At 36.3% G+C, this 22,849-nt stretch overlaps 1 protein-coding gene across 7 annotated transcripts in view; it reads left to right on the top strand.

Annotated features, from left to right (window-relative positions):
* The window catches only part of syne1b (spectrin repeat containing, nuclear envelope 1b), a 121,111-nt gene that overhangs the window by 25,496 nt on the left and 72,766 nt on the right, over positions 1-22,849 (top strand). For all 7 annotated transcript variants that reach the window (XM_051133948.1, XM_051133949.1, XM_051133950.1 and 4 more), the window contains 37 exons: positions 269-433; positions 525-637; positions 2,242-2,410; positions 2,519-2,615; positions 4,051-4,253; positions 4,334-4,498; positions 4,888-5,040; positions 6,208-6,351; positions 6,438-6,605; positions 7,111-7,269; positions 7,523-7,687; positions 7,839-7,973; positions 8,077-8,235; positions 8,322-8,530; positions 9,937-10,045; positions 10,129-10,293; positions 10,599-10,766; positions 10,857-11,033; positions 11,843-11,983; positions 12,249-12,409; positions 12,499-12,649; positions 13,496-13,723; positions 13,800-13,898; positions 13,978-14,165; positions 14,280-14,403; positions 15,641-15,807; positions 17,226-17,379; positions 17,584-18,209; positions 18,287-18,466; positions 19,292-19,442; positions 19,553-19,711; positions 19,792-19,974; positions 20,057-20,158; positions 20,234-20,437; positions 21,917-22,124; positions 22,230-22,342; positions 22,547-22,752. In XM_051133948.1, coding sequence (XP_050989905.1) covers positions 269-433; positions 525-637; positions 2,242-2,410; positions 2,519-2,615; positions 4,051-4,253; positions 4,334-4,498; positions 4,888-5,040; positions 6,208-6,351; positions 6,438-6,605; positions 7,111-7,269; positions 7,523-7,687; positions 7,839-7,973; positions 8,077-8,235; positions 8,322-8,530; positions 9,937-10,045; positions 10,129-10,293; positions 10,599-10,766; positions 10,857-11,033; positions 11,843-11,983; positions 12,249-12,409; positions 12,499-12,649; positions 13,496-13,723; positions 13,800-13,898; positions 13,978-14,165; positions 14,280-14,403; positions 15,641-15,807; positions 17,226-17,379; positions 17,584-18,209; positions 18,287-18,466; positions 19,292-19,442; positions 19,553-19,711; positions 19,792-19,974; positions 20,057-20,158; positions 20,234-20,437; positions 21,917-22,124; positions 22,230-22,342; positions 22,547-22,752 — 6,368 coding nt within the window. The remainder of the gene's footprint in view (positions 1-268; positions 434-524; positions 638-2,241; positions 2,411-2,518; positions 2,616-4,050; positions 4,254-4,333; positions 4,499-4,887; positions 5,041-6,207; positions 6,352-6,437; positions 6,606-7,110; positions 7,270-7,522; positions 7,688-7,838; positions 7,974-8,076; positions 8,236-8,321; positions 8,531-9,936; positions 10,046-10,128; positions 10,294-10,598; positions 10,767-10,856; positions 11,034-11,842; positions 11,984-12,248; positions 12,410-12,498; positions 12,650-13,495; positions 13,724-13,799; positions 13,899-13,977; positions 14,166-14,279; positions 14,404-15,640; positions 15,808-17,225; positions 17,380-17,583; positions 18,210-18,286; positions 18,467-19,291; positions 19,443-19,552; positions 19,712-19,791; positions 19,975-20,056; positions 20,159-20,233; positions 20,438-21,916; positions 22,125-22,229; positions 22,343-22,546; positions 22,753-22,849) is intronic.

The raw sequence follows: 22,849 nt of genomic DNA, 5'->3' as shown, positions 1-22,849 counted from the left end.
TGAACTGTTACTGCTGCACTTCTCTAGCTGTCATTAGCTGCAGTGAAGTGTGAATTGGAGCATAGACTGTTGATACAGAGTTCATTACTGAGGAAAGAGGACAAATACACAGAGGCTGTTTTGTTTCAAGGAACAGAGAAGCCCACAGAGCGGACACTGCAGTCTGGCCAGGCACTTGACAGCTTGAAGGGTCCTCACAGACAGTGACCGGCTTTCAAAACAGATCTCTTCTTTTGATATTTGCGATGCTTTTATGTGGCTTGCGCAGCTCTTAGACTGGCACATCCATCTGGATAAATCTTTACCGGGGCCTTTGGGAGTGATCGGAGCCTGGCTGCATCGGGCAGAACTTTCCTTGAGAGAGGACATACCCATTCAACAGGCCCATGAAGAGACGGCCAACATTATCCACAGAAAACTGGAACAGCACAAGGTAGGTGCAAGAACTTTTTTTCTTTCTTAAGGGACTTGCTCTGATCACTGTGCTGCTAAAATTAAAAACAATGTCTGTGCTTTCTGTGCAGGAGGTTTTGAAAAATTTGGAGGGACACCGACAGACATTTCAACAGATTCACAGAGACCGATCAGTAAACGGTGTACCGGTTCCACCAGAGCAGCTTCAGGACATGGCGGAAAGGTTAAATCTGATGACGTCATGTTTCTTTTAACTCTTTAAAGGCAACATGAAATGGCATTTGCAATGCATTTAATGTATGTTATGTGATGTGTAATTACATACATAACAATGGGCAATTTAAAGTATCGGACAACTGCACTGTTTGTGCTGTAGACATAAACAGATAACAAATTTAGCCATTTTTAGAGTGCAGAACATTAAATGACTTAATTAAGTCACTTGGCAACCATCCAGAACAACTTAGCAACTACCTAGACCACCCCAGGCAAGTCAACCATGTAACAACGCCCTAGCAACAACATAGATATAAACAAACAATCATTTAGAATATGTGGAACGAGTCAGCAAGAACATAGCAATGCCCTGGAAACCACCCAGAACAAGTAGAATACATCAAGGACAACTTAGTAATCAACCAGAACATCCCTAGAAACCACACAGTCATGTACAAACATCCACTCGAAATATGTGGCAAACTCAGCAACCACATAGCAACACCTTAGCATTCACCTAGAGCTGCATACAGCAACACCCTAGGAAACACCCAGAACACCCTGAAAAATTACATAGCAATGCCCTAACAACCACCCAGAACACCCTAGCCAGCCACATAACAACGCCCTAGCAATCACATAGAAATGCACTAGCAACCACACAGAACACCATAGCCAACTACATAGAAACGCCCTGGCAACCACCCCAGACAACCAATGTCCTAACAATCTATCAGGACATATGGGACCACTCAGCAACCACATAGCAACACCTTAGCAACCATCCCAGACAACCAAATAGCAACACCCTAGCAACCACTCTGGACAATCACATAGGAACTCCCTAGCAACCACCCAAAAAACCCTAGCTAACCACATAGCAACACTCTAGCAACCACCCAGAACACCCTGGACAATCATGTAGCAAAACCGCAACAACCACCCAGAACATCCTAGCCAACCACATAGCAACACTTCAGCAACCATCTAGAATTCCCTAGGCAACCACATAACAACGCCCAAGCAACCACTCAAAAAACCCTATCCAACCACATAGTAACCCCCTAGCAATCACCAAGAACACCCCAGGTAACAACACAGCAACACCTTAGCAACCACCCAGAACACCCCAGGTAACCTCATAGCAACAACCTAGCAACCACCAAGAACAGTCCAGGCAACTTCATAGCAACACCCTAGAAACCCCATAGAATTGTGCAAACATCCATTGAGTACATGTGTAACAACTCAGCAATCACATAGCAACACCCTGGCAACCACCGCTAGCAACCAAATAGTAATGCCCTAGCAACCACCCGGAAGAAAAAGCATCATGTTGACGAGTTTTATAAAATCTAAAGATCCTATAATGTTATTTTAATATTATTTTTGTGACATATGAACTTATTTACATCTATAGAAAAGAAAGTCTTTTCTGAGATTATTAAATTTTGAGGAACACAAGCTAATGATAATGAATCATACATAAGAAGATCAGCAACATTTATTATTAATAATAATTTTGTGTCATATATACTGTAATTATAGAAACTTCAGACTCAAAATCCTATAGATTTCTGTTATATTTACTAATATGTCATGTTTCCACAGGTTTAATTTTGTGTCCACATCATCTCACGTCCATCTGATTAAGTTTGAGTTCTGGGAGATGAAGTACCGTCTCATGGCGTTTCTCATGCTTGCCGAGTCAAAGCTCAAATCGTGGATTATTAAATACGGCCGTCGGGACTCAGTGGAGCTTCTTCTGCAAAATTATATTGTACGTCCTCCAGCGTATTTAATAACCTCTTTTAATCTGATTTATAAAAACTGACTCAGCTGACATATCATGACACATCTTCCCATTACTGTCCTCATTTACACACAGGCGTTTATTGAAGGCCATAAGTTCTTTGAGCAATATGAAACCACGTTTCGGACTTTGAAACAAGCCGCAGACTCCTACTTAAAATCTGGGGCTTCAGGTAAGATACGTCTCACTTTCAGCCATTATTCCCCTGAGGCAGGAGATTCATGCAGCTTTTTATAATCACTCCCTGGCAGCGATTCTGAACTCCAGCAGCCAAAATGAGCCTATTGCTTTGTGATCAGGCAGCCTCATTCTGTCACATGTCCTTGAAACCTTTATTACAGTGGCAAACAAGTGCTGTGGAGTAATAATTATTTCTTTAAAAAAATTATATCTAACACTCACACAGTGTGATGGTCTTCTTTGATGTTGTGTAGTAATATTAATATAAATAATAAATGTATACTCCTATAAATGGGAGTCAAAATCAAGAGGGGAAAAAAAGGCATTATATTTTGCATAACTAAATGAAATTTTCTTGCATTTTCGCATTATTTTCATGATAATTAATCCCATTTTCTCACCACAGTCTCATTATCAGATTATTGGAATTAGCATAAATTCAGTATAACAAATACTACAATATCACCAAATTTTATTCTCATTACTGTATTATTAAAACAAATTTCCTCCTTTCCATAAAAAAAAAAAAAAATTATTTATTTATTTTTGGAAAGGGGGAAATTTGTTTTAATTCAGCGAGGATGTATGACCTTTACATTGTTACAACATGTTCTGTTTTGAATAAAACTGTTCTAAGACTGAACTTTGTATTTTCTAAAAAAAAAAAAATGTATATGTAATTATCACCAAATCATCATATTAGAATGATTTCTGAAGTATCATTTGACACTAAAGACTGGAGTAATTATGCTGAAAATTCAGCTTTGCATCACAGAAATAAATTACATTTTAAATTATATTCACATAAAAAACAGTTATTTTCAATAATAATATTTAACAATGCTCAATTGCTGATTTTTAAAATATAAAGTTGCATAAAAGACATTAAAATGTGACAAAAAATCCCCCCCAAAAGAATGTTGAAATTAACGTAAAAATAAATACAGCCTTTATTTATGCAAAATATAATTTCTAATTTTTTTTTTTTTTTTTTTTTTTTTTTTTTTTGAAAACGGCAAAAAAAAATTACCTGGATGTGTTATTGTTAGGTTTTAGGTACAGAATCACCTGAATACAAACATAACATTTCGAGTGTAGTAATGTGGTTTAACTATTTCATTTTCTAGGCAGTCAAAACCCCAAGATAGGTGAGTTTAGCGCAACCAGAGTACTCTGTAACATAGCATCTGTTTAGATCACGTGGTTGAGCTTGACTGAAACGTTTAACATCTCAATGCAGTGATTTCACTTCTACTAACCCCTCCTGTCAATTCACTTTGAGTAGCTGATACTCTAATTCACAACAGTGAGCACCTTCCTGACTCTAGGGATTGATTTGTGTGTCTTGTGCAACTCAAAAATCAGATTGTGAAATTCATTTGTTTTTAATGTGCAAGACTCATATTCATAATGTAATTTGTCTTCAGTTGAAGAGGTAGAAGGAGTGAATAAGTTTCTGAGCGATGCAACGGCGCAGTGGAAGAACCTGTCAGTGGAGGTGCGCAGCGTCCGCAGCATGCTGGAGGAAGTGATTTGCAACTGGGAGAAATACAGCAGCACAGTGGCCAGCCTGCAGGCCTGGCTAGAGGACGCTGAGAAGATGCTCAACCAGTCAGAGAGTGACAAACGGGTGCGTTGTAAAAGTGTAAAAGCAAATGAAATGCTGTCAAATGAAAACTGTTGTATATAAACAGTGTGATTTCTCTGCAGGAGTTTTTCCGGAATCTTCCACACTGGATTCAGCAACACATGGATATGAATGATGCTGGAAACTTCCTGATTGAGACGTGCGATGAGACTGTGTCTCGAGAGCTGAAACAGCAGTTGCTTCTTCTCAATGGCAGATGGAGAGAGCTGTTTGTCAAAGTCAAACATGTATGACATGAGACGTCACGTTTACAGCTCATACTCTACACTTCACATTTTTTCCCCATCCCTTAAAAGAATAAATCACCCAAAAATGAAAATTCAGAACACAAATTAAGATGTTTTTTAATGAAATCCGAAAGCTTTCTGACCCTTCATAGAAAGCAAGGGAATGGTCAAGGCACAGAAATGTAGTAAGGACAAATTAAAATAGTGGTTCAACTGTAATTTTATGAACCTTTGTGAATACTTAGTAATTAAAAATATAAAGTAATTAATAACAGAATTTTTTTATTTTTGGGTGAACTAGCCCTTTAAATCAAGGTTTCTTTTACCATAATCATAATTTATTTTTCATGACTCTTTTTCTGATGATGTATATGTGTATTTTTTCTTAGTATGCAAGAGCAGATGAAGTGGACAAACTGAGAAAGGATTATGATGATGGGATTGAAGCTTTGAAAGCGTTTATTGACTCGGCCAATGAGAGGATGAACAATCCAGTTCAAGTTTCTTTTCTGAACATACGGACATATCTACAAGACGTTGAGGTAATCAGAGTTAACAAAGCTTATTAACTGGCACTCTGGAATACTTTCTGATTGGTCAGTCACTGCATAAACCACTTTAGAAAAATAAAAAAAACTCTTGAATTTGTAGTTTTGACTGGGTTACTTTATATTGACTGACTTATCTGTCAGAGTTGGAAAAAAAATGTTTTGAAAAATGCCTTTTAGGCTCAACAAGACTGCATTTATTTGATCAAAAATACAGTAAAAACAAAAATAATTGTGAAATATTTTTTACAATTTAAAATAACTCTTTTCTATTTGAATATATTTTAAAATGTAATTTATTCCTGTGATTCAAAGCTGAATTTTCAGCATCATTACTCCAGTTTTCAGAGTCACATGATACTTCAGAAATAATTTTAATATGCTGATTTGCATTATAACATTTTTTATTATAATGTTGAAAGCAGCTGTGTTACTTAATATTTTTGTGGAAACCATAATACATTTTTCAGGATTCTTTGATGAATAGAAATTTAAAAACAAAACAGAACAAAAAAGAAAAAAACACCATTTATTTGAGATAGAAATGTTTTGGAACATTGTACTGTAAATGTCTTTACTATCACTTTTGATCAATTCAAACTCCTCTTGCTGAAAAAACAAACAAACAGTTAATTATTTTTTTTTATTCATTTTACAATTTACAATTCATTTTCATACAATTATCACTAAGAGTAATAGTTACTGTAGTATCAATGCCCTATTAAAAATAATATATTTAAAATATTTTATGCGAAGTATAGTTGAGATGGAAATTATAATTAGACTTTATTTGGAGTACTACTTGTGCACAATGCACATTTCTTAATATTAAGCCTAAAATGTGTTTACTGTCACTACTGATGAGGATTGTATGATCGTTGAATAATATTGGTCTTTAAATGTAAAATATTTCAGGTGTACCAAAAAATTATAATTAAATTAAGTACATTTAGTTGCATTAAGTACAAAATTAGTTGCTCCAATTTAGCAGACTTTAAGAATACCAGTTTAGTACACTAAAAGTACAATTGCAGGGTATTTCTATTAAGTGCATAAATATGTAAAAGCATACAATAAATGTATTTCAAATACATTTTAGTGTATTTATTTTTCACTAGGGTGGAGCTAGAGATTGTATAAAAGTCAAATAATTTCTTGCAGGACATCAAGCACAAAGTGCCGTCCATGGAGGCGGCGTACAAGACGGCCACACGTAATGCACAGCAGTTGACCAAAGACCTCACCGAGGAGGAGATCGCTCAGATGCTGGCTACCATGGCAACCATCAAGGATGAGCTCAGCAAGGTGCCTGCCTTGTATTTTACCCAATGAGCTGCCACATTAGACCATAATCACACCATCTGATATTATGACCTCAATGTCTCTTTTAGATAAGAGAGAGAGCACTGCCCCTGCTGAGGGACTCCCAGGCCATGCTGCCTCCATTAGAGGAGATGGAAAAACATATCACTGGGTTCTACCAGTCGCTGGAGAAGGCGAGCCGCATTACTTCCTCCCGGGACTCCGAGGCTCCGGGAGATTTCAAACAGAAGTGTCAGGTGACTAAAGGACTGTGGGTTACACTCAAGTTTGGTGTGACAAAAAGCTTTTAGGGTTATGATACTGTTTGCGCCATGAATGACAATTTAATTATGATGCAAGTAATATATTTTGAAATATTTTTACTATTTAAAATAATTGTTTTCTATTTGAATATATATTAAAAAGTAATTTATTCCTGTGATCAAATCTACATTTTCAGCATCATTACTCCAGTCTTCTGGGTCACATGATCCTTCAGAAACTATTTTAATATGCTGATTTGCTGATTGTTATTATCAATATTTAAAACAGTTGAGCACATTTTTTTTAGGATTCTTTGATGAATAGAAGTATCCAAAGATCAGCATATATATGTATGTGACCCTGGACCACAAAACCAGTCATAAGGGTCTTTTTAATTTTATTGCTTTGTGCATCTGATTTGGTGTGGACAGGCTTTATTATTTCTTTATTTATTATTATTTGTATTATTTGTATTTCTTCTGTTTGCACACTTATCAGGAGCTGGTGACGTATCAGCAGAGCTGTAAAAAGTGTCTGTCAGTGATTGACAAAAACCATCAGATCATTCTGAAGTCATTGGACACCAGTAAGAACCTAAAACACCTGGACACGTCACTGCTGGAGAGGAGAATCACTGAGCTTCAGGCCTCTTCACAGGTACAAACTGCACCATTGGAAGAACAACATCATGTCTTATATGCAAGAATGAGACTCTTGTTTAAATCTATGACTTGATTGCAAACTGTGGTAGTTTGGTTAATCGAAGCCGTTTGAAATCTGTTCTGAAACTTTAGAGCAGACAAAAAATCTGAGTATCAGGGAATTAGACAATCATGCATTTGATCTTGAAGAAACAATTGTGATATGAAATTAATGTGCTTTGTTGTACTGTATGTTTTATCTGCAAAAGGGCATGGTAAAAGAAACCACAGAATGGAAGAGGCATGTGGAGGCAAACAGCAGTCTGATGAAGAGATTTGAGGAGTCTCGTGTGGAGCTGGAGAAAGTTCTGAAAATAGCTCGCAGCTCCATGACTGAGAGAGGAAACCCAGAGGACCTTCTGAAAAAGCACACTGTGAGAAATTAAACCTTACAGTCTATTCTAGTGCTCGGCAAATAGGCCGAAAGCAGAGTTTGAACTTTATTTGGTCTCCGGAAGAAAATGAGTTCAGACAAATCTCAAAAGCTGAAGCGATTTCATAATATTTCTATTGAATTTCCTGCAGGAGTTCTTTGGGCAGCTGGATCAGAGAGTTCTCAATGCCTTTCTGAAAGCCTGCGATGAACTCACAGATATACTACCAGAACAAGAACAGCAGAATCTGCAGGAAACAGTCAGGAAACTGCACAAACAGTGGAAGGTCAGAGAACGCTTATAGTCACACCTCACAATACCAACCATTTCTGTAGGAAATCACTTGCATTGAATTCCACCCACAATATAAAAATGCATCTTGTCTCCAGGATGTCCAAACAGAGATTCCCTCTCACCTGCTGCATCTGAAGGTGGAGCTGGAGAAGAGTCGTCTGATGGCATCAGTGCAGGAGTGTCAAGCTGAACTGGCCCGTGAGAACCGCAGTCTGCCCAGCATGGGCAGCGAGAGGTTAATCAAAGAGCACAGGGTGAGAACCATCAGCATTAAACTCACTATAAGTACTCTTTCTGTCCTTCAAAAAAGGGAATGCTTATGTCGGATATCTTTATGTAGATGTTTTTTAAGGAAAAGGGTCCACAGGCTCTTTGTGAGAAGCGTTTACAGCATATGGAGGAACTGTGCTCAAAGCTTCCGGAGAACAAACAAGCCCAGCAAACTCTGGAGAATGCCAGGACAGCGTTTGCAGAGGCTAAAGAGGATATTGACAGCACACATCAGAAACTCATGCAGCACCCAGACAAGTGGAAGGAGTTTAATACAAGGTGAACCTTTAGTCATTTAAATATTGAATATTAATTGGTTGATTCAATATTTAATATCAAACTATTGCCTTCTGTAAAGTTGTTTATACCTCAGTTAAACTCATTTTAAAATTGCATGAACTTTGAACAATTATAGAACTGAACTGAATCAACGCTAAACTAACTTAAGCTGAATAATGACGCTATTGGCTTCTGTAGAGCTGCTTTATTGTTGAATTATATTCCCTTAATAACTATTGAACTTTGAAACATCCACACTGTTATTAAACTAAACTGAATCAACTTTAAACTAACCTGAGCTAAACAATGATACTGTTGTCATTTTAGAGCTGCTTTATAGCTGCAAATGTATTCATTTCATGAAATCCATTTTATTTTTTTTCTTAGATTAGAGAAATTAAATAAAAAAATATTAATTAAAAAGCATGTCTAATTAATTGAAATCATAAAACTATTTAACAGCAATTTATTAAAAGTTTAACAGAAAATTAACAGAAATTATTTTTTTCTCACTGTATTTTATACCAACTTCTGTTTTCCATTAATTTTTTTAGATTTTAATTTAATTTGTTTCATTAAATTTTAGTATTCAAAAGCTTCTCTAGTTAATTGATTTTATACAATATTTTTTATTAATTAATTAATTTTTATTTTTATTTTTTTCAGTAATACTGTGTTGTATATTAAACTTTTCTGGTAAATAAATTTTGGTAAATGATTTTTCTGGTAAATATTCCTTAAAATGTATGTTTTAATGATAATTTTATTAGTAGTAGTAGTAGTACTGTCATTACAATAAGTAATATATTTCTGTCACAGTTTCTTCAAGTTTAACCAAACTTTTATTTTGATAAGTTGCTGTAAAAATCTTTAAGTTTCTGTTTTTATATAGGACGTTTTTCTCAAAAGAAACGGTCAAATTCTCAAAGTGTACTCGTATTGAGGCATAACAAAACTGCATCTGCGCCATTCATTCACACAGAGACATGCAGAACATGCAGGATTCATATCTAAAAATAGTATTTTTGTGGCTTAATGTTCAAAGACACTAGTCCATATCATGTTTTTATTTAAGTGTACTGACTTACTTTTGATTTATTCATGCACAATTTGGCAAATTCTGTGACATTCCACGTTATACAGTAGATTCCATTTTTATGACTGGATTCTGCGTTTCCATCTGTGTATTGTGCATCATGGAAATTGTAGGGCCCTATAATACTGTGATTTCCTTGTTTATTACTTTGAAGTTGCTTTGAAACAATCTGTATTGTATAAAGTGCTATATATAAATAAATGTCTTTACTGTTCTGCTGTTAGTTGCATGCAGAATCACTGCTGAACGATGTAAGTTCATTTTAATTTATGCAATATTAACAATATAATTTTTTTGTGTGTGTTTGCAGGTTCTCTGAACTCTCTGCCTGGGTTACATCGAAGGAAAGTCAACTCAGACTTCTGCGAAACAGAGCTGGAGACCCCAGCAAGTTTGGACAGGTCAAATCCACCATTGAGGTGAGAAACGAAGATGAAGTGGGAAGAAAATGAATGTGACAGCTTTGTGAAATTTTGACTGATCGTCCCTTCATGATTTGCAGAGCCTGAGAAACGATGCTGAACTGCAGGAGGGGAATGTGAGCTGGTTGAAGACGCGTTTGGCCGCTTTGATAGAGGTTTGCACAGAAAGTGACGCTCAGAGACAGGGAGCTGCTCTCAGCAAACTCTCCAATGACTTCAAGGGTCTCCTCACCTCCCTTTCTGAGGTAAGACATACTCATTTATAAACCATAAATCAAAAACACCTGCAATATGAGTAAATACCGATGTAAATCAGATGCTTTCTCTGGTTTAAACAACTTTTTGATTATGTCATTTGATGATATGTCATTTTGTAACACTAACACATGCCCTATCGCCCATGGTTTCTAATTTACTTTTACATGACCATTTTTCCATCAGATTTAAACTGGCTGTTTTTGCTACTGTGCCTTTAGGACTTGAAAGTGCTCCTTCACATGTTATGTTCCTTTAAATATTAAAAATAGATTGTATGCCTATGTTGTAATAGTCAGAGAAGGTCGTGCTGGCAGTGAGCGACTGTGTGCAGTTCAGAGAGGAGGTGAAAACTACACTGGAGGAGCTGACCCAGGGTCAGCAGGAGCTGCAGTCAGAAATCAGCAAGATTCTGGACTCTGAGTCTGTCAGAGAAGCCCAACAACTGCTGCTACTTTATCAGGTGCCACTCTCACTGAATAAATCCCAACACTGATATAGCTTAAAAAAATCATATTTATATCTAACATTCATGTGCTTTTCTAATATGCAGCAACAACTCAAGCGTCTCCGGCTGAAGAGGAAGGAAATGCAAGAGCAGATTAATCGTGGAAAGCTGCTGCAGGTAGAGGAGGGTCTGGAGGAGAGCTTACAGGAAGATCTGCAGAAACTAGAAACCACCTTGAGCAAAATGGATCAAAGCACAGAGTCACAGGAAAAAAACCTGGAGGTGTGAATGGTTCTCAAACCTTTCTTAGTCAAGTTAAATTAAGTAAAGTGATAAATATAAAAATGTAATTATATATATATTTAGATGTTATGTATGTTACAGAACCTGGATGTGAGGATGTTTAGGTCTAATAAAATAAAAATTTAATTTAATATATTAAATTTATATATAAAATAATAGTAAAAGTTTATATGTTAAAATTATTAAATATATAGTAATATATTAATATTATTAAAATATTATTTTTTAATCCTAATATAAACAGACTATTTTGACTTTTTATTTTTTTACTTTATAGAAATTTTGTGTTTAATTTGGGAATATATCACATTAAATTCAAAGTTAATGTGACTTATGTAGCATAATTATCCTTTTTTTTTTTGGGGCCAAAAAATCATTAGGATATTAAGTAAAGATCATGTTCCATGAAGATATTTTGTAAATTTTTTAATGTAAATATATCAAAACTTAATTTTTGATTAGTAATATGCATTGCTAAGAACTTAATTTGGACAACTTTTAAAGGTGATTTTCTCAATATTTTTTTGCACCCTCAGATTCCAGATTTTCAAATAGTTGTATCTCGGCCAAATATTGTCCTATCCTAACAAACCATACATCAATGGAAATTCAGATAAAATACAGATTATTTAGATAAAACACAGATAAAATTTGACCCTTATGATTAGTTTTTTGGTCCTGGGTCACAAATGTGTTTTGAATGCAGTTTCATATTGATTTTTTTTTATTGAAGTAAAAATATTTTCTGACTTTGAAACAGTGGTATGAATGTCTGTCTATGTTCTCAGGTGACTTTGGCTGCTTGGCAGGAGTTTGACAGTCAGCAGGCAGCAGTGAAGGAGTTTGTGGGTAAAGTGCGATCGGTCACAGAGAAAGAGATGAACTTCAGCAGTCCAGACAGTCTCAGCACAGAGCTGGAGCAGGCCAAGGTGAGAATAACACTTGATCTCCAAGGGCTCGGTGTAATGAATCACCTTTAATTAAACATGAGCGTCTTTATTATGAAAACAGAAGAGCTGCATGAGCTTTCCCAACCAAAATCCTCATTAGAAAATCTGCTTTGGCAGTGAAATCTGATTGAGTAAGCCTCACTACAGGCTATTATAAAATAGCCAATGTGCAACTTGGATTATTGTGCCTCACAAAAGCAAAACGGATGTTTTTTTACTTTATCTGTTGCTGATGTACATGTAGGAACTTCTGAAACAGTGTGAAACGGAGGCCAGACAGGTGAACACTCTTCTCAAGAGGGCCACAGAGATCCAGTTGGGCCCCAAAAATCAGTCTCTCCTCCAGGATCAAGCACGGGCTCTGAGTGAACAAGTGGACAAAGTTGAAACTGGACTCAAGCGAGAGTAATACACTAAGATTATTAAGACAAATAGGCATAATCTGTGAATTTATTAAGGTTTCATAATTTTTTGATTACTGTATCATTTTTTAGCGTGAAGACTTTGGAGGGTATGAAAGATCAGTGGGATTCGTTTGGGAGTGAGTTTGAAGCTTTTTCCACATGGATAACGGAGAGAGAAAGACAAATGGATGCCTTGAAAAGCTCCAGCGCACCTTTGGACCAGCAAATCTGTACCGTAAAGGTACAACAATAAATATATAACTGAATAAAATATATATTTTTTTAAATGCTTGAAATGACTGCTTGGCTTCAGTATTGGCCTCTCTAAACTATTTCTTTATTTTATATTTGTAAAGTAAAGAAATATTTGTAATAGTTTTTATATTTATATTTTTATATTTATTTATATTTATTCATTTAAAAAGTTACATAATTGAGTTAATTATATTGAAAATGTTATATATATATATATATATATATAAAATAAAATTAAAAAATAAATAAATAAAGATATTAAATGATAAGCAATGATTAAATGGTTAGTGATATTAAATGAAAAGAAATATGTAATTATAAAAATAAAAGATATTAACAAAAAATCTAAACAAAATTAAATACAACAAAAAATACAAAAAATGTAATCAATTTATAATAATTTACATTATTAAAATTATATATATATAATGTAATCAATTTATAATAATTTACATTAATTTTAATAATGTAAATTATTATAAATTGATTACATTTTTTGTATTTTTTGTTGTATTTATTTTTTTTAGTTTTTTTGTTAATATCTTTTATTTTCATAATTACATATTTCTTTTTATTTAATATCACTAACCATTTAATCATTGCTTATAATTTAATATCTTTATTTATTTATTTTTTAATTTTATTTAATGTTTTAAGTTCCGCATTTATTTTGAATAGTTGTGGTCCTCCATTTTCAATCTGAAATATGAAATTATACATTTAAAAAAAAAAAAAAATTTTTTTTTAAAAACTATTTTAGTAAAAATTATAGTTTCTATTTAAAGTTCCGCTGATATTGCATTGTTTTAATCTCTTATATTCTGGTGGGCAGACAATCAGAGATGGTTTGCAGGAGAGGTCACAGGTCCTGTCCAATCTGGAGGAGAAATCTCAAGCGCTGGTCCAGTTTGTGTCGTCTGGCGAATCTGCACGAATCAAAGCCCGTCTGACACAGATTGGCAGATACTGGGAGGAGCTTAAGGAGAGTGTGGAACATCTGAATGGACAGCTGGAAGAAAGCTCCTCCCACCAGACAAAGTTCAACGCCAACCTTCAACAGGTATGTATGAACATGCTGTTAACTGCAGTCTTACTGAAGCATTAAGTTGTCTAATGACATTACATTCTTTTAAAAGGTACAATCAGAGGTTGAAGATATCCAGAAGAAACTTGACAGCCCCGTCACCTCCTGCGTGTCTTCATCAGAGACGTACAAAACCCTACAGAGTCACATGGTATGATAACTGCATAAACTGCATTTTTCCATGTATTTGCAGCAGTTCAACCTGAATAAGTGATTTGTTTGGTTTTCAGGATATGTTCCCGTCCCTGGAAAAGCTGAAGGCCACCCTGCTGTCCCTGTCTGCTGGCGCCCGCAGGCTCAGCGAGAGGGAGAAGGCCGAGAAAGCCGTGGCAGCCCTGCAGCAAAGTTATGAGAAGTGTTTAAAACAGGCCAAGGAAAAACAGAACCAAATGGAGAGCCTTCTGTCACACTGGCAAAAGTATGTTTGTTGTCTGTGTTGGTGTCTAATCTCAAATGATTAAAAAACAGAAGAATACATATTATTTTATAAAAGACATGTATTTAAATCTCTTGATTATTTTGTTTACTTCAGGTATGAAAAGGATTGGTCTGCCCTGCAGTCATGCCTGGAGAGATGTGAATCCATATCCGGCTCTGATTCTCAATTCCTCCCGGTCGACAAATTAAAGTTGGATGGAGAACTGCTGGAACTGAAAGTAAAAAATCAATCCTAAATGAAACATGAAACAGCATTCACAATGCATTTTACTTCCGAAATATAACATATTTCTATGTGAAACAATATTTAGCTGGAAATAATTTTATCTTTTGGGATTTAACTGAATTGTGAAAATTAGACTTAAAGGTGACCTATTATGCCCCTTTTTGCAATATGTAATATAAGTCTCAGGTGTCCCCAGAATGTATCTGTGAAATATCAGCTCAAAATACCTCACAGATAATTTATTATATCATTTTGAAATGCCTATTTTATATAAGTGGAAACATGCTATTTTCATGCATGTCTCTTTAAATGCAAATGAGCTGCTGCTCCCTGCCCCCTTTTCCAGAATAGGGCTGTGCTTTTATGCCGTGTACCTCGGATACTCTGCTAAAAAACATTTGTTTGGTTTTGATTATAATGTTTATTGCACTGAAAACATGCATTTTAAGCCATATTAGTTTAAACTTCTGATATACGTTTTTCTGAGCGCACACATCTAAAGCACATGAATAGAGAAAGCAGCTGTCACATGGCATGTGAGTACTAAACTAAGTTCTCTTTCATGTCTTATTGCACTGAAACTGTCAAATAAGTTTATGTTAAAAACACACATAATAGTTATGTCTGTGAAGGTAAACAGCTGGGAAAGAAATCACGTTTATTTTAGATCTGTGTGGCTGCAGTGTAATAGACAGTAAATAAATCAATAAATCCACTGCTCTCTTGTCTCCTCTGAGGCTGGGACTCTAAATAGTTTTCTGTGCTTGTCTGTGCTGTCAACGACAGAACAGTTAGCATGCTTTGCTCAAACTTTCACCATGGTGTTGAAACTGGCACACTGTTATCGCTTGCAAAAACAAAATGAATTCACCATGAGTGGAAACTTGCAGATTAAGGACCGGTAATTTTATAAGAAGATCCTCACAGGAAGCAAAATCTGACACCCTTGTTTTTTCACATGCTTGCAGAAAAAGGCGTAACAAAACAAAGTTACTAGGTTGTCCTTTTTTACGTTTGGTTGGTAGATGCACCAGGGACCCCATTATAGCACTTAAACACTGAAAAAGTCAGATTTATGATTCATGATGTCACCTTTAATAAAGGTTAATGTTATTTTTCCTCTGTTAATTTCAAAAGCAAAGCTATTTCAATGAAAATAAAATGGCAGGAACATTTAATTAGACTTTAAATATTTCAATTTAATGTTGTTTCTTAAACTTCTTTTAAAGCACCTACAAAGTGAACTTCAGTCTCTGGAGTCGGTTTACAACAGGCTGGTTTCTCAAACACCATCTCTTTACACCACTGCATCAGATGAACGTGTGAAAACACTCAAAGAAGACCATGAACAACTTGAGAAAAGATGGAAATGTCAGACCACAGCTGTACCTCAAAGGTCAGTTATTTTAAGCTTAATCAGCATCTGCTTAATCAGAGGCCATCTTTAGGTTTCTTGCATCAGAAATAGTTTCAGATGACTATTTTCCAACAATTCTCTGACCCTTAGAATTAAATTTGATACACTTGTAACTAAATTGTCTCTGTTATGTTTAGCCATCCTCCATGTACTTTCATAAATCACACTGTTGTTCTTTAGGGTGGGTCAGTATGTTAATGTGCTTATGTTTGTATTCTTTTGTCAGGGGTTTAAGCGTGTAGCACTGAAACCCTATTGTAATTGTTAGAATAGTCACGGATCCACAATCTCTATGTAAAACTGATTGTGCAGACCAAACTGTAAGTCATAGAGAATTGAAACTTGGAGGGATGGTAGTAGTCACGCCGCCTACAACGTGACCGAGGCTCGCCCCAATTGGCCTAACGGGGCCACTACAGCGAACAAAAGTACAAAATTGCTCATAACTCCTAAACCGTCAGTCGCAGGCTCAAGTGTGTTATGTCATTGAAATCCTTGGCTCAGATTCAGTCGTGAACCAATTCGCTTTTTTTTTTGAAAAACCTACTATTGGCGAACTAGTCTTTGGACCCGGTCTTGGTCCAAAGTGCCACAAGTGTCTATAAGGACATTTGTGTATCTCAAAATACATGGCCGCCATTGGCAGACGAAATTTGAGCACCTGTTAGACAAGGTTAATGGAGGCTGATTGGAATGAAACTTGGTGGGCCTGTTTAACTCGCGGCCCCAAAGGTCTGAGAGAAATTTCGAAGAAATCGGCCACTAGAGGGTGATATCACATTTTTCAAGGGGGTAAATGATTTTACGATGCACAGTTTTTTGCACATACGTGCGATATTCATATCAAACGATAGAACTCCTCATTCCGGACAACTTTGCCTCTAGAACCACTGCTGTCAATCAAATTGTTTGTTAACTCTGGACTCTCTAGGTCAATAAATAAAAGAAAAATGTTGAAATTTACTCTTTGGGAGGCTATAATGGGGTCGTTTAGAGAAGGGGCCTGTCCAAATTTACCCAAAATCCTATTTTCCTATAAGGAAGACTCAAAATTTCACAAAACTTGTAAACTTGAGCACATGGGACGGGTGATTCTAAACAAGCATGCAAGGTTTTAGGGAGATCAGACCACAGCTGTTGCTATAACAGTCACAAATGTCATATTTCTATGGCAAATTACCTGTATTACCTATGCTATTTTTTTTCAATCATTGATTTAGGTGGTTACAGACTTGCTAAACAATATGTCTTTTTCCATATTTGCTTAAATCCCTTAAAGTGCTTGTTTGTAACTTAGATTTTATAATTGGTCTGGGTGGAGTGAGGAGGAAAATCTTTGCATTCAAAAATTTGAGTATGTCTAACATAGTACTGTACATTAAACCTCTTCATCACAGAATCCAAGTGCTTCAGGAGCACCTTTCACAGGTGGAACAGTTTGATCAAGCCCTGCAGAAGTTCTTCAAATGGGGAGAGTCTTTCCTCTCATCTTTACACTCGTTTTCTCACGTTGATATCACTGATCTTCAACCTTCCACCAGTGATATAAAGGTATTGTCCTCCATTCAATAGCTGGCATGTAATTGGTATGTTAAGACTAGAAAGTGATTTTTTTTGGAGGGGGATTCTCCCATGTTTATATCAGATTTCTGAGAGAAGATGATCACGAGTAATGGATGCTGAAATTTCAGCTTTGCAACACAGGGATAAATCACATTAGAAAATACATTTGCGTTTTATCATTTTTCCCACCAGGGGAGGAGAGATGATCTGCTGAAGCAGAGTGTTCTAAGACAGAGTCTTCAAGAGCAAACTAAGACCTTGTGTGATGTTTGTGAGCCGAATGAGGTTCAGCAGCTTCAAGGAAAGTGGGAGAGCTCCTTGCAGCCGTACATGGAGGCACATCAGCTGGTTGAACTACGAGGTGAGAGTCTGGATAAGCTAGAGGCCTTCCTACACACCCATACTGTGGCAGCTGGTGTCCTTCAAGGCCTTAGACAGACCGTGGAGAGCGCTGGGAGTTGGGATAAAAGCCGGGTGGACGAGCTGCAGAAAGACCTCGAAGCCATCGTTCCTGATATCAGCCGTCTTGAAACACTCGCCGTGAATCTGGATGGCAGCCTCTGTAAGGCTCATCTCCACCTGATGAATGGAAAGGAGACTCGATCCTCGTGCCGCTCATTGGCCGACTCCTTGAGCGTTGAGCTTGATGCCGTGAGAAACCTACTGGGCTCCAAACAAAGTGAAGCTGAGGCTCTCGGCGCTCTCTGGAGCTCGTTCAGACAGCGTAAAGAACAGCTGCTCAAAACAGTTGAGGATATTGAGGAGAAGGCAGATAAACAAGGCCTGAAAGAGCCCAATCTACATACTCTACAGCAGAGGTATCGATTACACTGTTAAACAGGATTGTTTTTACGTATCTGTTGGGTTGTGTTTAATGAATTTGTGATGTGTGTAGGCTTCGGTTCTTCAATCAGCTGGAAGATGAGCTGCAGTCACACCAACACGAGGAGCAGTGGCTCAGGGACAAAGGTCAACAGCTGGCCCAGAGAGATGCTGAGCTGGGTGGTGAAGTACTAAGGGAAATTAACCTTCTTCAGACCACCTGGGAAGACACCAAGAAACTCATCACTGAAAGGTGGGCTCTTGTGTGTTTTATTGGCATTTTAGTGGTATTTTTCCCACTTTGTAGAGGTTTGAGTTTAAGATTCGTTGTTGTGGTTGATCAATATGAGTTTGTCAATGAAACTTCCACTTATAACCATCCTATTTTTAATTTTATTTAATTTTATTTTATTTTATTTTATTTTATTTTATTTTATTTTATTTTATTTTATTTTATTTTATTTTATTTTTCATTTTATTTAATTGCCTTTTAATTAATTTAATATTTAATTAAAATTTAATATAATATTAAAAAAACAAATAAAACGTTCACATTGTTTTTTTAGCCATATTTAATTTTTATATTTATTTAATTTACATAAAAATGTATTTCAATTAAAAATAATGTATAAATAATTAAATAAAATAATCAATAACTCAGTTTACCTGCATTATTTAAATTTAAATAAACTAAACTTTTAGAGGCTACATGGTGGCTGTGGCACATGCGTGGTACCTTTTTGCCATATTAATTAAATTACATTTTATTTTAATAAAATTTTCATTTTAAGGTTATTTTAAATGTAATTTTAAGTTGAAATTAAATAAAACGTTTATTTACTTATTTATTCAATCATGCAGTAACAATATTATGAACCTGGACAGAGAACAAACAATTGCATTTAATGTTTAAATAATTGAAACTCATTAATGGCGATTTTGTGGCACTTGAATGGTCTGATTTGATCGCGGATATCATAGTTAATCATAGTTATCATAGTTAATTTTCCATATTTTAGTTATGCATAAGTGCAGATTTTCAGTGTCTAACTAAAACTGCTGCATGTTTTTGCCCCAGGCAAGAGCAGAGCAGTGCTTTGGTAGAGCTCATGAAGGACTACCAGAGTTTAAAGTCTTCAATAAACACAATATTGGAGAGCGCTGATGCTATATCCGATATTAAAGCTGTCCTAAAAGACCAAGAGGACACACGGAGATCCCTGTTGAAGGTATAACCTGACAGTCTGCAAGCAGAATGCAAAATACAAGTTAAAAGAGTTGCTTTTACTATGCAAGATAAACTTTTAATGTTGGTCGTTAATGGTCTCCCTTTCTGTAGCATGAAGCTGTTAAAGCAGAGATGGCCAGTAACCAGGATGTACTGGAGCGATTCTCTAGTAAAGGAAAGAAGCTTTTAAATGAATTAAACAAGATCCCCGACTGCGACACCCAGATTGTGAAGACAGAAATGGATGCCACTGTGGACCAGTGGCTAGATGTGAGTTTGTCCGAAGGTCAATTACTGAGTCTTCAATAAAAAACTGAAACTAAGAGTCATTATTCTTCATATCCACACAGGTTTCAGAAAAAATCGAGGACAATCTCGAAAGTCTCAAGAGGAGCTCTGCTCTGTGGGTGGAAATCTATGATATCAGTGGAGAAATTGAAAGCTGGTCCAACAGCTCGGTTATGGATCTTACAGATGGACTCAATAACTTCAACGATAGCCAGAAAACCGCAAACAAACTCTCTGAAGTCAAGGCATGTTCCAAGCCGTGTTATTAAACACATTCATAAAACCAGAGCTACAGTTGTGTAATATATAATTCATTTTTCCGTGTAGGCGGATGTAGGCCTGAAAGAAAAGAAGATTGATGCTTTACAAGAGAAAGTTTCAGAGCTCAAACAACTCTGTGGTGGTCAAGATGTTCCTGCTAAACTGCAGGTAAGACTGACCTCCATTAGTTCTCCTGTTTATTGGTTTGATAATTGGTTTAATGATCTTTACACCATCTTCCAGGTCATGGAGACGGACCTCAGAAGGAAAATTAGTAACATTGAAGAGCTATGCAATCAATCCAAGAGCAACCTCCAAGATTTTTGCTCTCAGAAGAAGCAGCTGGAAGATTTTCTCACCCAGATGTCTGAGTGGTTGCAGAACGTTGAGAGATCTTTGGTGGAATCACCATGCGGAACAGCTCCTGAAGAGATCTGCAGAGTGAAGGTACAGAAAGTGTGATTTCATAAATTTGCATAAATTTCCAAATGCATAAATTTACATTTATGCATTTGGCAGACGCTTTTATCTAAAGCGACTTACAATAGAAGAGCCATATACAGTGCCATGTTTATTAGAAAGCCAGATTAGAAAGCTAAAAATTGAAAGCTGTAATGGTTTCAGCAGTTCAACGGGTGGATATTGGTAGCTCAGTCCACCACAAAGGAACAGAAAGGGTGAAGGTTTTGGAACACAACTTCAAGCCTCATTCTAAAGAAATTAGTGAATTGAGGCATATTACAGTTACCTACATAACAGAGGACATTTAGTGCACCTATATAGTTGAGGTCAAAAGTTTACATTCACCTTGCAGAATCTGCAAAATGTTAATTATTATACCAAAATAAGAGGGATCATACAAAATGCATGTTATTTTTTATTTAGTACTGACCTGAATAAGATATTTCACATGAAAGACATTTACATATGGTCCACAGGAGAAAATAATAGTTGTATTTATAAAAATGACCCTGTTCAAAAGTTTACATATGCTTGATTCTTAGTAATGTGTTGTTACCTGAGTGATCCTGTGTGTTTTTAGTTGGTTATGTCTTTTTTGTCCTGAACAGTTAAACTGTCTGCTGTTCTTTGGAAAAATCCTTCAGGTTCCACACATTCTTTGTTTTTTCAGCATTTTTGTGTGTTTGAACCCTTTCCAACTATGACTGTATAATTTTGAGATCCATATTTTCACACTGAAGGACTCATATGCAACTATTACAGAAGCTTCAAACGCTCAGACGTAAACGCATTAAGTGCTGGGGGGGAAGGGGGTTTGGGTTGGGGGGATTTGAATGGAATTTGAAGATGAGGGTAAATTTAACTTATTTTGTCTTCTGGGAAACATGTAAGTATCTTCTGTAGCTTCTAAAGGGCGGTGAACGGTGAACGTTTGAATCTTCTGTAATAGTTGCATATGAGTCCCTCAGTTGTCCTCATTGTGAAAAGATGGATCTCAAAACCATTCAGTCATTGTTGGAAAGGGTTCAAATGCACAAAAATACTGAAAAACCAAAGAATTTGTGGGACCTGAAGGATTTTTCTGAAGAACAGGACAAACAAGGGACTCATGGACAATTACCACTGAACAAAAAAAACAAAACAGCTGTGGATCATTCAGGCAACAACACAGTATTAAGAATCAAGCATTTGTAAACTTTTGAACAGGGTCATTTTTATAAATTCAACTATTATTATTTTCTTTTGTGGACACGTGGATGTATTTTGTATGATCCCTCTTATTTTGGTAAAATAATTAACATTTTGCAGATTCTGCAGCTTTTGCCCTCAGCTGTAGATGTTTTAAAAGCTCTAGGGATCAGAGAGTGGGTGGGCAGTGAACAGACAACACTATATTATGACAGTTGCTACAAGAAACCATGCCAACATTATAAATAAAAGATTTTCTATGCATGCAATTCATAGGAAATTCAAAAGGAGCTCCAAAACCAGCAGTCTAGCATTGACTCAGCCCGGGAAAGCCTGAACACCCTTTGCAGAAAATACCCATCTGAAGAACTTGCTGGTCTAGGCTCCTCTCTGACTGACCTCATCAAGAAATATGAAACGGTCAATCAGCTGTGTGTTAAGAAGCTCGGGTCCATGCAGCATGGCCTTCAACAGCACTTCAATGGTGAGATACGCTGTATTCATGAATAAAATTATTTATTCCTATTGTGTTATTTTTTCCTATTGTGGAAAAAAAATTTCCTTATGCTTTGTCTTCTTCTCTTCTCAGATCTTGTGAAGGAGTTTCATACATGGCTGTCTGGACAGAAAGACATCGTGAGAGAATGTGCCGACTATTCTGGTGACATGAGCGTAGTGGAACGCAAACTGCAGAAACTGAAGGTACTTCATGCTAAAAAATATATACTACGCATTCGTGCATTCCTTGATGCAAAGCTGAATTTTCAGCGTCTTCGATGTCACATGTTCCTTTAGAAATCATTCTGATATATGACTTGCAGCTCAAGAAACATTTCTTAATAATATCAATGTTAAAAACAAGTTTTGTAGGTGTAACACTTAGCACTTAAACTCATTGTAACACAGGGAGCTCTGGAGCGGGTGGATGATGGAGACGGCCGCCTAATGCTGGTGTGTACTGAGGGTGAGAAGCTTCTTCTGCACCTCCCCAAAGCCAGCGCTGGCCAAGTCCAGCAGAACCTCTCCTCCATCCAGCAGGACTGGGACAGTTACGTGGAGCAGTGTAAACAGAACCAGCAGAACCTGGAAGAGAGCGCCAATCTGCTCAGCGGGTGAGAACCTGATAGCAGCATCACACTGCTGCTTGCTGGGTTAAATATTAGAGCAGCAGATTGTTTGAAATCATTCCTAGAGATAAACGGCTTTTCT

Source organism: Labeo rohita, chromosome 17 (assembly GCF_022985175.1).
Source record: "Labeo rohita strain BAU-BD-2019 chromosome 17, IGBB_LRoh.1.0, whole genome shotgun sequence".
Lineage (NCBI taxonomy): Eukaryota > Metazoa > Chordata > Actinopteri > Cypriniformes > Cyprinidae > Labeo > Labeo rohita.
This window is presented reverse-complemented; position numbering and strand designations above follow the sequence as displayed.